This window comes from Platichthys flesus, chromosome 2 (assembly GCF_949316205.1).
Source record: "Platichthys flesus chromosome 2, fPlaFle2.1, whole genome shotgun sequence".
NCBI classification, from domain to species: domain Eukaryota; kingdom Metazoa; phylum Chordata; class Actinopteri; order Pleuronectiformes; family Pleuronectidae; genus Platichthys; species Platichthys flesus.
Window position 1 is genome coordinate 12,103,921 of NC_084946.1, and position 15,839 is coordinate 12,119,759.

The following is a 15,839-nucleotide window of genomic DNA, read 5'->3' on the forward strand; positions in this document are numbered from 1 at the left end:
TCTGCTTCGCGGTGGTTTCACAACTGTATATGCAAACCAGGAATGAATAATGATCACATTGTAATTAAGCACTTTACTATAATTGTTAATGGAATACAGCACTTTCCGTTCTTTTCCTGAATCTCTAATATGCTGGCGGTTTTCTTTCTTGGTAATGTCACTCAGGCTGAAATGTAATTGCGGTGTTGAAATGTGTCGCCTCGTGTAAGTAATCACACTGAATACTCCGTTTGTGTGTTTAAGAGCTTGACGGGGTCATGAAGGGAAAAGAGAGAAAACAGCTCAGTGCTTCTTACTTTAGTTATCTGTCTTTGATAAGCACCATCCTTAGAGTGCTGCCTTTGAAAAACATTTTGATTCAGCGCATGTCATATCCTACTCTATGTTTGCATGTAAAGGAAAGCCTATTTCTATGAAAAACAAATACATAAACCAACACATTTACATCTAAATTTACCTACCTAGGTTGAATAACAACATTTAGAGGAAAACAATAATTGAAAATGCATTATTTAGTTGTTTCATGATTAGTCTCCTATTTTAAAGTTGATTGTTTGTGATCTTCATCCTGCCTGCAAGATGCCTGGCAACCAAACAGGGGTAAATTATGCTCTTGTAGGAAATGAAAGAAAACATTGAGACACTCTTCATACATTTAGTCTCCAATGAGACTCTTGGTCCAGCATTAAAGGAACTAAGTATAATACCACTGTTTTGGGTCTTTCGACACTTGTGCAACTTTCTTATTTAGATCCCATGTGCATCCTAAAGCAACACTTCCTGCTATTGTCTGTCAGACATAAGCAGCTACACAATCTGTTCCTCTCTCTCTCCAACACACACATGCACGCAGACACAAACCCCCCTCCCCTTTACCACCCCCGGAGGTTCTGGTGCTGGGGCAGCACTGAAGTCACAAAAGTTACCGTGGGGTGATAGGGCAGAGCAACCGTTGCTTCTCTGAAAAAGAGATTGAGCTATAGACCGTGTAAGTAAGAAAACAGAGCGAGAGAGGGAGAGGGAGGAAGAGAGGTAGACCGAGAGAGAGAGAGGGAGAGTAATGCTCACATGAGAGGAAGTGCGAGACAGAGAAGTCAGAGCGAGAGCCCGTTGTGTCAAACAGTTGACTGTGGCTCTCTCTGTGTCAGAGCGCAGCAGCCGGGGCTCCAGCACCGCAGCACCACTCCCCTGTCAGAGCAGGATCTATCCGTCTTCTCCCGGAGCCTCCCAGCCTGTCCGCCTGCTGCCTCTGGGATTGACTGGACCGCTGTGGGACCGCTCACTGGATGTCAGCACCCAAAACTGGTAAGAGACTTCACAGGCTTCACAAAATCAACATTGAAGTTTGAGAAGCAGCTGCACGAAAACGTCTGTGTTCTTCCGTGACTGTATGTTATGTGTGGTAGTATGTCAATCTTTTTGGTTGTGGAAGCCTGAAGAGAGGATTCTCGCTGCAGATGTTGACACAGTTAGGTCCAGACTTGAGTTTCTTGGTCCAGTTGTTAGTTTGGTTTATCTGAATCTTCTTTTACTACCGGCAGATGGTCAGTTTTGGTCGGCTTCAGCTGTGAGAAGCTTGGGTTCATTCTGGTTTCAACTATACATCATCAGATCAAATATTTCTAAATCTTGTAGATGCATACATGTGCAAGTCTGTTCGGAGGAGAACCGGTCAGCAACAAGTAGAAAATCAACTTTCTCTCAGGGTTGTCTTTGTGGAGCTTTGGAAGCGTTTGCTTCTCAGGACAGGGAAGGGGAGAAAATTGGAAACAGACCCATGCAGTCACCCTGGAGAGCTGGTCTGTCCATGAAAAGTATTAGAGTGCAAAGAAAGAGGAGGCACACAACAACAGTCCTTCAGTGCAGCGCTGGAGGAGAAGAGCCCGGAGATGAGAGAGCAAAGAGGGCGATCTGCAAAAGGCTAGAAGGAGGTTTATTTGTGAATTCTGTCACAACAGCCTGTCACAGTATCTACCGTACTCAACCTCAACTTTCAGTCTTCAAAACGTAGACATGCTAGAGTTGTCGAATCTTGCTTGTGCATGCATAAATCATTTTCCCACAGACACTCCGGTAAGTCTTCACATCACCACTGCCACATCCGTAAAACCAAATGATTCTAAAGTAAAGAAAAGTTAGTCCACTGTATAACAGGTTTAGCTTCTCACCCCATCCTTCCTTGCTTTTGTGCACCATACATAAATCATGCTGCATAAGATAAAAATCCTGGCCTCAGCTTGTTCTTGCTCTTTTGCCCAAAACAGTAAACTTTCACTCTATTTTTACTCTCTCGTGCTGCGCCGTTTTTAGAGACTTTTTGTCTACGTGGTTTTTGGGCAATAAATCAGATTTAAACTGCTCTGTGTCCTCTGGGAATAATGAGTTTTAGGGAGTTCATCTCTGATAGAAACAAACTGGAGATTAGAAAAGACAAACTCTCCCTGGCCAGATGTTATAATGTCAAAATAAACAATAAACTAAATAAGTCTTTTATAAATTTGTGTTTTGAGGCATAAATGCCAGATAACTTGAAGATAAAATAAATGTTTCCTGATCCATCCATGAAAATGATTTGAGCTAAAGCATTTAAAATGAGATAAGTAGCTAAATGCATCCTTTTATTGACAAAAGTTTGAGCAGTTGTCTTTTGTAGATGGACGGAGATAGACATTTGGATAATTGATTAATAACAACACATTTATTGAGAAATAATGCAACCTTTTTAAGCAAAAATATACTCCAACGATGAAATGTAACTGCTTTTATGACGTGAACTAACTTTATTTGAATTGTTTGACTAAAAAAATACATTTAAGGACATCATTGTGTGATAAGTAAGAATTTGTTATGGTTGCTTTAAAGAACGAAACTAAATAATTGAGAAAAAGGCAGTTGGATCAATGGATTATCAAAATAACTGTTGGTTATGAGAGAAGCAATATTTAGTGCATTAGAGTAGAACAAACAAATGTCAATGTTTAAAGCGGGATATCCGAGCAGCCAAACTGAGTAAATACCTTGATAAACGTGAGCATCTGTCAATGTGATAAATCATCAGACTCTGGGTTTGTTTGGTTTGTAAAGGTTAAGAGGCCGCAGTCAGCTGGAAGTGGCCCTCAGGGGACACAACTCTCCCTCTCCCGGGGTCACTGACTCAGGCTACATCTCTAGTGGGAGTCGGCACGGGCGTCTAAATCAAGCCGAGCTGGTGTCGACCAACGGAGCAGAGGGAAAACAAAGTTGTGTGTTTCAGTTTCAAATGTGTAACACTCGTTTTTCATTCAGTACTAAAGCCTCCTCTAAAAGGTTTGAGAGAAGAAGTCATTATTTGTTTTTTGGAAAACCTCCATCAGTAATGACTTGTTGAGATAGTTTTCGTCCATCCAATCAAAACGCATATGCATCTTTGTTTTCAATCACTAAAATGACTTTTGGATTTGCGCTGGTTCGTGACATTTTCCAAGTTGCCGAGGGACAATATAGTTACTTGGCCGCAAAGTAGGCCAAAAAGTATGGTGATCCAAAACAGATCGCCTCTCTCATTCAGGCTGAAGAGAGATCGCTTCATCACAGCAGATGCTGCCAACAGAGGTCACATCAGCTTGAGGGCTTGATGTAGGATACTGATGAGTTGATATAGGCCTAGAGCAAGCTCACTACCATCTCTTATACCTGAACAAGCTGCTGCTTGTGTTTAGATTACAAACAATAGATGGAGTCATTCATTTTATCATCAGCCCCTTGTGGGAAATAATTTTCACTGTGAGAATCGCATCTACTACAGAGCTAGTTTGTTTCAAAAAACGTCTGAGGAATTTTGTCGTGGTGGAAGCGGGAGTTCCAGAAACCACTATAAGGAAATGTAATGCAGTTACATGAGATTCTAATGACACTGTGCAGTATTGTGTAGAGGAGCTCTCGTAAATGTGTAGTTTTTTTCCCACCATGTTCAGCTGTCGGATGTTCAGCCTTATCAAAGTCCTTATTTCTTAAAACAATAGGCATCATAAGACAGGGGCTTCTGAGAAGCCGCCCCCTCACAGGTTTGTTCAGTTTGACATGTACATATAACACGTCACAAACCTTATCAAAGTGGTTACACACTGTTCTGAGCTGCACGCTTTGACGTTATCCCACAAGTGTGCACACAGGAGTACGAAGGCGTCGTAAAGCAACAATTTCCAGCATCTCAGTCAGTTTCCAGAGAAACCAGGCGAGTGCTACATAAGGCCTATCACTCCGCTATGTGGGTGGACTTTGCTTTGCTGCTGGGAGTGGAAAGAGGTTTTAAAGTCTACCCAGTGCTGCAGGCACGTCTCCATCGACGTCTCAAAGTTTCAAAGTTACCACACAGCTGCTAGCTATAGCTACACGTTGTTAATGACACGCAAGGGCCCTTACTACAAAGAGTTTGAGAGAGGGAAGAAACTGGGTGCTGTGCGACTACTTTTTCATGTATGAAATTTAACTATTTTGTTTAATGAACACGTCAAATTTATGTAATTGAACCTATCTTTGCTGAGAGCTAAAAAGCTGCATTAACTCTTTTTAGCCACGCTGTAAACAAAACATTGACATATTGACTTTTTGATTTAGTTTTTTTCGGTTGTTTGGTTCTGGACAAGTGATATTCGGTCGATTCCTCAGGGCTGTATCACAAAAGCGTCCTGTTGCCAAGGTGAAAATGAGATTGAGGAGAATAAACAAAAGCAATAAAGTTTTGAGCTGTAAAACCAAAACAATGATGCTAAAGCAGTCTGAAACGATCGGGGTGATTATTCTCTATGGCTTTATCACTAAACAATCATGTTTATATACTATGTAATACTTGATTCAGTTTCTATAAGGTAATATTGATGATTGCTAGATCTGAACTGAACCACTAATCTTTTCTGTATGAAACAGTTAATGTATGTCTGCCCTGCAGGAGGCACAGCATTTAGTTTGTTTATTGTAAAGCTCTCTCATAAATATTAGCAATTTTACACTATTTACAAAAGACTCACTGAACAACTGACCTAGGAAGAGGCAGCTAAACTGTCCTAGTAATAGTGATGACCATTAAAGAAAGAGTGAAACAGATTTAAAGAGTTGGCTGGATGTTTGTGTGTGTATCTGTGTACATGTGTGAGTGCACTGTCTCTGCATGCATGTGTGTCTTTAGGGTGTCTGTGGCTCAGGAGGCCGAGCGGGTCATCCACTAACCAGAGGATTGGTGGTTTGACCAGAGAAAGCTCTGCACATTGATGCACAGTAAAGATGTGTGGGTGAATGGGAAAAAGTTTAAATCATCAAGACCAGTAAAGTGCCTATAAAAGCATACTGCTAACCATATGCAGGAGGATGACCCCCTGTGACAGTTGTGTCTTGTTTGTGGACCTCCAGCCTCCACCCCTCACCAGATGATCTGTCTGAATAACAACACACACACATTCCCCAACAATAATACTGTGTCATTTGTGTCAGTGACTCCGCTCACATCACTCCTATCCTCCACATCAAACTGCCAATACCAGAGAGAACAATTACACATGCTCAGCGTTAGTGCACCTCAGTTATTAGTGACCCAGCCCTGTCCACTTTCTGCTCACTTTCTCACTCTCCACTATCTTTCTTTACCTCCCTCCTTTAATTTTATTCTTCTTGGCAATCTGCCCCGCAACTGCTGCTCCCTCCATCATCTTATTGCCTGACTGCATTCCTCTCATTCCTTCTGGCTTCCTGTGACTGGAAGAAGAGTGAACCCTACTGGGCACAAAACTCTACCTTGGAGTCCCATACCCATCTATGCCACATGTGTCTTTTCAATTCTTTGCCTCGAAATAAATCTTAGATATAAAATCCAATCCCTGTGAGTGTCTGGTGAGGACTTGTCTCTTCATGTCACTCATGCTTTCCTTGCACTGTAAAGTGGATTATATAAGTGAAGGGTCTTGGGACTGTCACGTCTATCGATAATCCAGTCGAGTCTGAAGCATCACACGAGCACTGCCCCTGGGACGACAGCGACAGTGCACGAATGGTCTGAGGGGGAAAGATATGAAGGGAGAGCTCTGTTGATATCTGATGATGTGTTAACAGAAAAATTGGCACCAACGTCATCGGCCCTGTTAGTAAACACTTACAATGAACTCTAGTGTTTTTGTCCAACATACTGTTTAAAGGTCTATGACAAATGAGTCCCTGACATAATTATATGACGTGATAATTACGTGCCGAGGCCACACCAGATCCGTATACACGATGTTTGAAATAGAAACTGTGTGTATGTCAGCCACTTTCAGGGAAAATGTAACTCAGGGAGCACCCATTACCGGGCCCTCCCTGTCTCTGCGTCTGTAAATAGCGTACGGTCTGGTTCAAGCGTGTGCCGTTCAAAATGGAAGGCCTGTTGTGAAATTCAATTTGCTTGTACATATCTCAAATGATTCAGGCCACAGTCGGCCCCGTGACTGGGGGATGGACTGTTCGGCTCTGCCAAGATCACCGGGGATAGGACACGGTGCTGTTGAGATGACATTGAGTTATTGTTGATAGCAGATTGTTTTCATCATGAGTTTTAGGTCCATCATTTTAACTGAACAGCAGCGACAGCAAATCCATTGACTCATAGGAGCAGGACTGGTCACAGTCACATGAAATAAAAGTCTGGCTCAGCTCAAAAACCGTTTGTAGCTGTTTACTGATTTATCCTCATGATGTGGACTTTATTTTTGGCAAAGGTTAGATTTGTCCTCAAGCAGGATGAGACATCTGTTAAAAACAGAGAGGGTTCAGTCTGGGTGAGATTGTGCTAGAACAGCCAGCACAGTGCAGATAAACTTTCTGTTGGTGTATATCTGCTTTTGCAAATTTGCATTTGTGTGCACGTGTCTGCATATCTTCCCCCCTCATCCGACTATACCTTGAATACAATTTTAAAACTAATAGTTTAGTACTTCTTAAATGGCACTTACTTATAGCACTTTGTAGTTTAGTTTTATTGAAGAAATTGTTCTTTCTTGATTCTTGTTGTTCTGGGTTGGTACCCTCATGGTTGTATGCAACATACAACTGAATGTGTCAATATCTTTGAATTAAAATCATGTAGCACAGTTTTAAGAGTGTGTATGATTACTTTTTCATTCAGGTCCCTAAAGTAAAACAAAATGCATGTTAGGTTGGCCCTAGTGAAGATTTTTAATGAAATATGGCACATGCACTCGCGCACACAGGTTTGTGAGTCTATCCTTATTAGGACTTTGCTTTGACTTCTGTTCCTTGTGGACAACCAAACTAACACATTAACCCGAATCACAACCATGATCAATTCCTACCTAACCCTAACCTTAACCGAATCACAAGTAACATCTTACCACCTTAACCGAGAGCTCAGAAATTATGTTTAGCCCCATCCCCATGAGTCTCTCACACACACACACACACTCACACACACAGTTCCCTAACCCTGTTGTATTTCTGCCTTTGTGAGGACACTCATTGGCATAATTCATTCTCTAGAAACCTTATCCTAACTTTAAGCATCCCCTATACCACTTAAATATAATTCCAATACATTAAAAGCCCCCCCCCCCCCCCATCTAACCTTAACCCTTACACTAACCCTTTAAATCTATCAAAACTAAATGCCTAAGCAAAGCAATCACAACCACGCACACCAAACCCTAACCTAACCCTATCAAGACTTAATGCCCAACCCTATCCCTAAAACCAGGTCTTAACTCTCAAATAGTCCATTCAAAGTGGGTCAGATAGTGAGGATGTCTTCTTCAGAGTAAATCAAATTGAATCACACTATCTCACATGATATGATCTATGTTACGGGGACCAAACATAAGACCCCATAGGTATGACAAGTTAATAACAGAATGACATGTTAGATCCCCATAACACGAACAATATCACACCCACACACACACACACACACACACACACACACACACACACACTCTACCCAGCAGGGTTCAGCAGATGGAGCCCTCACACCAGCAGCTCACACAACACGCGGATGACAGTGACACTCGCGGCAGGTTTTGTCTGTAGTTTCACACCCACTCACGCGCACATGCACAGACACACACACACACAAACACACACACACACATTCTCACACACACCCACATAGAGGAGGAGAGGCTTTTTCTTACATAATTAACTCGCACAGCGTTTCAGCGCGCGAGCCTCCATGTTTACACAGAGCTCTGTGTGACAGCGGCGCGTGCTGAGGACAGGAACCAAACCGAGGACAAAAGTGGAGGACTCCACGATGCGCGGGACAGACCGGAGACCTGCTATCCGCCCTCTCCTCACCCTGACCCCGTGTCTCTGCTGGTAAACCCTCTGTCAGTCCCGCTGCCGCCGCTTCAACCTGGAACTGCGTCGCTTCTGAACTTCACCTCCTCCAGGTAGGCGACGTTTATCTGCTAACCGGCACCGAGAAGGGAATTAGCGAGCTAACGCTTCAGCTGCTGTCAAAAACTTTATTCAAAAACAACTTGTTCTGTTACATGTGTGTGCACTGTGTCTTATCGCGGCGAGGAAGTCGCCTTTATCTGTTTCTTATTCAGTCATCACATATTGTGCCGAAAATATAAACAATGAAGTCAGTGGAGACAAAGTCTTAACAGTCTTTACATTATAAATTGACTGAAAATGCTAAGGACTTTTTACTCCTGTCCATATTCAAGCCACTCAGTAAACAACACAAATTCAAATAAAGCTAACCTCCATTAAAATCATTCAAATGAAGCTAACCTCCATTCAAATTGTTGAGCTTAAGCTAACCTCAAATAAAACTATTCAAATAAAGCTAACCTCAATTAAAATCATTAAAATAAAGCTAACCTCCATTGAAATTGTTGAGATTAAGCTAACCCTCAAATGAAACTATTCAAATTAAGCTAAACTCCATTAAAATTGTTGAAAATAAAGCTAACCTCCATTAAAACCGTTGAAATTAAGCTCACCTCCATTTAAATCATTCAAATAAAGCTAACATCCAGAAAATGATAAACAAATTAGACACACTTGTAACTCTCCAACATTTTGGGATTTCCTAAATAAGTCTTTTAAACCAGAATGACAGATTCCTTAAGTTCATATTGACCTTTTGTGTTCCTCAATTTCACCTGAACAATAGAGACACATGTCCTTTTAATCCCTGTTTTGGCTTCTTTGCACTGTAAACTTACACATACCTCTCAGATCATAATTAGTCTTCTGTATAGAATAAACACTCCTGTACACTCCTGTCTGGTAATGATTTAGATTCTCCTTGTTGTCCATCCTCTGGCTTGTGTTGAAGCTCAGCAGGCGTATGAGACCACCTGGCTGACCACCTGTTCAGCTGCGGCCTGATGTGTTCTCCTCCCATTGACAGAAATAGCAGCACTGACATACAATTTTGGCGTAATCGTTTTCAAAATCCGAGTGAATGAACATGTCATGAGGTGCAGCAACATGAGACAGCGCACACACCTCATTTCCTCTTCTGAAGTAATTGACTGTGTGACTGTAGGTGCACTGGTAATGACCCTAATCTGACAGCAAACAGGTATATTTGAAGGTGATTAATGGAGCAAATAATTGTGTAATTATACCATTAAGGCTCCATTGTGAGTGTAGAGTTTCCTACTGGATGTGATTCGTGCCCATAACGTCATTGAAAAGTTTGACTCATTCATTACGGGGCAACAAGTGCTTGCTTGTTTGATGGGCCGTGGGATGGGCAGCTGTATTATGACAGAAGTTGTAAAAATTAGTTCGATCCCACCCAGTCCCTAGAAAACGGAAACATGCACACAGATTGTACACAAACGCACACTGCAGCCATGCGTGGAATAATGTTCTCATGTGTCCAGGTTCCCTCTCTGATCTGGATTAGGTCATAGCCTCGGTTCTGTTGTGAGGGTATGGTTACAGTCGTTTCATGTGGGCCATGCCAGAGGAATCAACACCAACTACTGACGCTTCTTTCTCTCTCTCTCTCTCTCTCTCTCTCTCTCTCTCTCTCTCTCTCTCCCTCCCTCTCTCTCCCCCTCTCTCCCTCTCTCTCTCCGTCGCTCCTGCACTTTTTCATCTTGTCATCTCAGATAGCTTGGAATGTCGACCTGTATGCATGCATGACTGTCTGTGCAGGCTGCATCCAGGCATGTATGTATGTGTGTGTGCGTGTGTTTACAAAAGTCTGCTGCACGATCAGTAGTGTCGTCTTACACAAACTGTTGATTACAAAGGCCCATTTTCTCAGTGAGTTGTGACGGCCCGTGGGTTTGGCTTTGTCACACTTATCAACTCTGAACAGGCCTCATACATGTCTGGAGATTCAAAGTGAAAGTTGACCACCATCATCTCAGAGGAAAAAGCAAATGTTTCTCACTTTAACAGGAGATGTTGAGGTTCTGGTTTGTGTCCATCTGTGAAGTTTTTCTACATTCTTGTGCACAACACATATCTTATGTCAGCTACAGTCAGCTGTTTTGTGTTACAGCCGACATCAGCCGGGAGTAACACTCTGGCCTTATTAGATTCAAGTAAATTTTGTTTTGCCGGAGTTGTGATGTGGTTGCTTTCAGCCTGTGCTGTTCTGAGTTGCTCTTGAGTTGCTCTTCAAGTGAAGGAAAGCAGGACTTTACTTTACATACTTTAATTGTTTGGCATCTAATATAAATCTAATTTTTTTTTTATGTAAAAAACGACCTTTTGGACTTATGCTCTCTATTTAGTTTTGTACATCCTGCAGAGAAGCAAATGGAGAGGTGTCACAGTGGTTTTTGTGTTTTATTGTGAGATGTCTTGAAGTGTATGCTTAAAGAAAGTATTGAATGTACTTTTAAAATGTCTTAAATAGTGAAAAATGCCTGTTCAAGTCTTCAGATATCCTCTGATGTCTTGATTCACCAACAACATATGCCAGAATCCAAAAAGTGTCAAATATTATCACATAAATTAAAAAATAAAAGCAAAGGAAGTGATGATGAGTATTGTTGCTTGAAAAACCCTGAAGCGCTAAACAATGAATTGATACTCAAAATAGTTTCTAAATTGGTTTCTGTATTTGAGCAGTATTTTTACCAATATTTCAACCCCAGTTGAGAAAACATGATGGACTATCGGTTGCAGTTCTTTTTTTAGTGGCGCCTTTAATGGGCCTTTACATTTATAGAAGAAAGCACAACAGAGCCTAAGTCATAGTGATTAGCCCATTATCAAGTATCCATTTTGGGTGGAATGGTACTTATGAAAGTTGATATCGACCTTTTCCCACGGCAGATAACCTTTAAAAGTGCCCAGTGTTTTGCCAGTGTGAGCCACTGCACTGACAATAAGAACAGTGTTCTGGACCGGCCAGAGCTCCAGATCATATTTCCTGTTCCTGATTTAAGATCAGCTCAGCTGACTGCTGATACACTCTGCTTGTGTGTCATGCAATTGTGGGTTTTTTTTTTGTGAGAGAGACTGCAGATATGATGGAAAATATTAGGGAAATCAACAAAGTCCTAACAAAGACAGTAACTTTATCAAAACCAGCAGTAAAAGCAGACGAGTGCAAGAAGATGGTAACCTTATTCTCACTGACTGCAGGGTGTATCTGAAACAAAGAGGCCCTTCTGTGTACATAGCCTTCTAACCCAGTGTGTAATAACAGACTGTGATACTGCAGACACATGGGGGAGTTATATTAGGAAGTGGGCATGAGAACCTGTTCTCTCAGTCAAATGCCAGGAGGGGGAAAAGGCCACATTTCCTCAGGTAACGTCTGGTAATTGTCAGGATCACAGATGATCAGAGAGGTGAATGTCTGTGGATTGAGATGATGTGTACACACCACTGACCTCAATCAGTTCGTACTCACTTCATCAGCAGCTGTTTTTTTTTCTTCTTTTGAAGTCAGCTAGTGTTCCCATCCCATCAAGTAGATCATGTATTTATTTGCATAATTGTGGTTTCGGCCGATGATGAACATTTCTGTGAGGAATGTGTGAAGGAGGGTGTGTAGTAGTACAATTGTACTCTGTTACATAATGTAGTGTTACCTTTTACCTCTCAGCCGCAACTTACATTCATTCATATTGGACTCTCTTTATCCCTAGAGAGAATGGCAGGTTTAAGCCAGAGGACTCACTTTGTTGTGAGTTTGTTGAAATCAACATTGTCATCCATTAGTTGTAAATTTTAGTAAAATATCCCCTCTCTCTTTAATTCCTTGTGGTTCCAAGTTATAGAATAATGCATTTTTTTTGTCATGGAAAACATGTTGATGCCTAGTAAATCTGTGAGAATTGGGTTTTCTCTCCCAAGAAAAATAAAGTGTATAATAATAATTTTATGGGAATTTTGTATTTTGCATGATTACGATTCATTTTTCCAATAGTGATTTCCGCATTCATTGCCATAGCAACACTATAAGCTTTGAAGCCCTTAGGCATTATGGTCATCCCTACACTAAATGTGTATGTTCTCAGGCAACTCAACGTTTCTGTCTCATGCCAAGCGTATGACCGCACCGTGGGCCAAATTCTGCTATGTTTTCCCCCTCCCAATAAAGATGACCCTTCCGAACCCAAAGGAGAAATAATGAAACAACTTCAACAATAGTCGGTCTGTACTGGCTGTGAGAAATCAAGCAGGAGAATCACACTGCAGAAGAGCATGCTAGTTTGTGACACTCATATACACACAACTCTACAGTGAGCTGGCGACCCCTCACCTTTTTAATCCGCTGCCTCTGGGACACGAGATCAAGAGAAGTCTTATAACTATGTGACCCCTGACCTTTGAGTTGAAGAGAGTGACAGGGACAGTACAAAATAGCACTTATGACTGTGAGAGGAAAAGAGAAAAGACGACACAACAGTGCTTGTGCCATTATCCTGCTGACAGTCAACTAGAGGAATGTATTAATAATATGTTGTGGCACAATAAGCCTCGAGGGAATATGAATTGAGCTGTGCTGCATTCCATACTCAGTTTAACTGAAAAACAAATGGTAACTGTCTAATAATGATAGATTAGCCATATTTGCTTTTAGATCGGAAACAATTGGCTGAATGATCATTTAGTTGATCAACTGAAAACTGTCTGGCAATTATCTTGATAATAAAATTGTTGTATCGATAATTTTTTCAAGTGAAAATACCAGCCATACTCATGGCTCCATCTGCGCTCCATAGTTGTATCATCAGAAACCGTATAACGTTAACTTTTGAGCTGTTGTCTTGATGAACAAAAGGATTCTCTCAGGGAAACTGTGGTCAACATGTTTCTGACATCAAATGGGAAATGGGTTACAAAACAATGAATCAACTAAAACAACCTGCTGACTAACAAATTTGAAAATGCTTTGATTCCCACAGTGAATTATGAATTCTGCAGCTCAGCTCAGGTCAAATGTTGTGATTGGCCAATGAACACATGCAGTATTCTCTCAAACTCACCTAGCAAAACAGGTAGGCTACTTGGCTTCTTGTTATGCCAAGCTCCATCTGCCTGCCAAAGATGACAAAAGCTTAGGCAACCAATGCTCTTACTGGCCCATCAGACTGTGATGGATATTTCCACTGTCAATGTGTTTGTGTGTGTGAGAGAGAGAGAGAGAGGGAAGTAGATTCACAGCCTGGTAAAAGAGGGAGCTGCACTACGATTGAGCTGCAGAGCAAACCACTAACTTAGAAATCTTTGATGCTATGTTTGGGTTCATTATGAAACTATGGCAGAACAAAATTTACTCTGGGTAAATAATGGCTAACACTGAATTAACTGTAAGTTGTAACTCTGATGAAACATATAATATATATACACACAAATAATAAATATATATAATATGTGTGTTGTTATGGTTGTCAGTTTAGTTTTATTAACACGGATGCTATTAAATACAACAGTACATTTTATAAAGCAGTCTTCACAAAAATTATAAACATGAATCAGAACAAATGAGAGTCAGAAAATATGTAAAAAAATCGTATATTATCTACAAAGCATTAACACGAGCAAATGGTTTTAATGTTGAGGTTGATTGGTTTGAATGCCAGTACTCCAGTAAATCAATACCATTCAATATCTTAATATACAAAGCTGAAGTTATTGACAGCTACACAGACACACCTTTCGCATAAAGAATCATGATTTGGCAATTGGTAACACTATTAATACATTCACAAGTGCACACACACACACACACACACTAACACACACAAATGCCACATACTCCCAAAAACATGTGACATGATGGTATTACTATGTCGTGAAACTGCAATGTACAAACTGTCCTTGCACATTTGTGCACTTGACTACACATAATAACACAAGTGTTTATTGACAGGTGACACTAAAAATAACCTGCCTTGGATACGTACACTTAAACTAGTACAAAGAGCCACAGTGATCCTTGTAAAAAAAAACAAATGGAAACTATTAATACACTAGCACGGACACACGCGAGCACTGATGCACTGATACATGTGCACACTCACCCCTCAACTGTCGCACAAGCAGATCCTACTTATGCAAACACAAAGACCTGTTATGTACACTCAAACGAAACAACTGCCAGCTATTAATATCTTGGCGTGTTTAGGATTGACACATACACGAGCACACACACACATGGATGTACACATTCACGCAGAGATTGATACTCCAGCTGCTCGGAAGCAGAGGGACAGAATGTCCCCAACAGCTGTGGATTCCTTAAAACGTAGGGATGGAGAGAATCACAGAGGAATAGGTGGCGGGCGGTGGTTTTGGAGGTGGCCAGTATGGTGGAAAACAGTTTCTGTGCACCGGAACGTGTAAACATAATGAATTTACAGTCAGCACAAGTTTACATGCTTGATATTTTACTGGAAACAGTATTACAAATATGTGTCTATATTTCAGATGACACTTTGTCAGCTCTCTGTGCTGTGTTGCTCATCAAATCAGACTTAAACCTTCAGCCTACTGCCTTCGTTAATAGTAACTTTCATTTAACCTGATGTGTGATTTTCAGATGTAAGTCCACTCAGTACAAATGTGTAGTCCAACAATAAACAAAGCATGTTTAAGTACCACTATGTTGATATAAATACTGCTGAAGGACGTCTGTAACACTCTCAAGCTGAAGAAATGAACCGCCATTGAACCAAAATAGAAGCTTCTGCTTGCCTAAATGAACCAAGAGGATGTTATGGTGCAGGCTAACTTTAGAAACGGGAAGTAACTGTTTCTGTGTGTGTGTGTGTGTGTGTCAGGGCTTCAGTGTGTTACTGCAGAAGGCCCACAGAAGGGGAGGATGGTTGTGAAACAAATATGCTATTACAGAAACCAGAAGTTCGTCTCCTGCCTATTTTTAGCACCACAATGTGAAAACGAGAGACAGAGAATCATGCACACAGATCTTATCTATACATTTCTTTAAATGTTACGATGTTATCTTATAGAGCTACTCATTTGTAATATAGTGTTGATGTTCGTACTGTGAATGTTCTCTTGTTTTGAGCTCCTTGAAATAAGTAATCAACACCTATTTGAAATGCTTTAGGGCTTGTGACAGAGGGTGACTGAGCTGGTTTTGTGTCCAGTCATACAGTGTTTTATGACTCACTGTCATTGGTAAAAGTGTCCTTCTCTAAACTTGTAGAAAGAATATGTCCATGTCAGTTTAGAGTGCGTCTCTGGGAGGACATTTAGCGACCCAATGATTGCTGCGGCCGGATTTTCACAGTAAAAATACACTGCAGGTGTTTCAGCACGCCTGACTTCCTGATCATTTCCTTTCTGTCAGGAGAGCGGACTTGTTTGGTAATCACTTTTGTCTGTATGTGTTTGAGAGAATGTAACCCATACTATTCGAGTCA

General features: G+C 41.1%; 1 protein-coding gene across 2 annotated transcripts in view; it reads left to right on the top strand.

The window, feature by feature from the left end:
• The first annotated feature begins 953 nt into the window (after positions 1-953).
• Positions 954-15,839, top strand: part of LOC133963505 (histone deacetylase 7-like) — a 40,204-nt gene continuing 25,318 nt past the window's right edge. Inside the window, exon 1 of one of the 2 annotated variants that reach the window (XM_062398259.1) lies at positions 954-1,305. In XM_062398259.1, the coding sequence (XP_062254243.1) occupies positions 1,287-1,305 (19 nt within the window). In that variant the 5' untranslated portion in view covers positions 954-1,286. Of the gene's footprint in view, positions 1,306-8,099; positions 8,406-15,839 lie in introns of those variants that run through there. The other variant, XM_062398260.1, reaches the window with a different exon arrangement.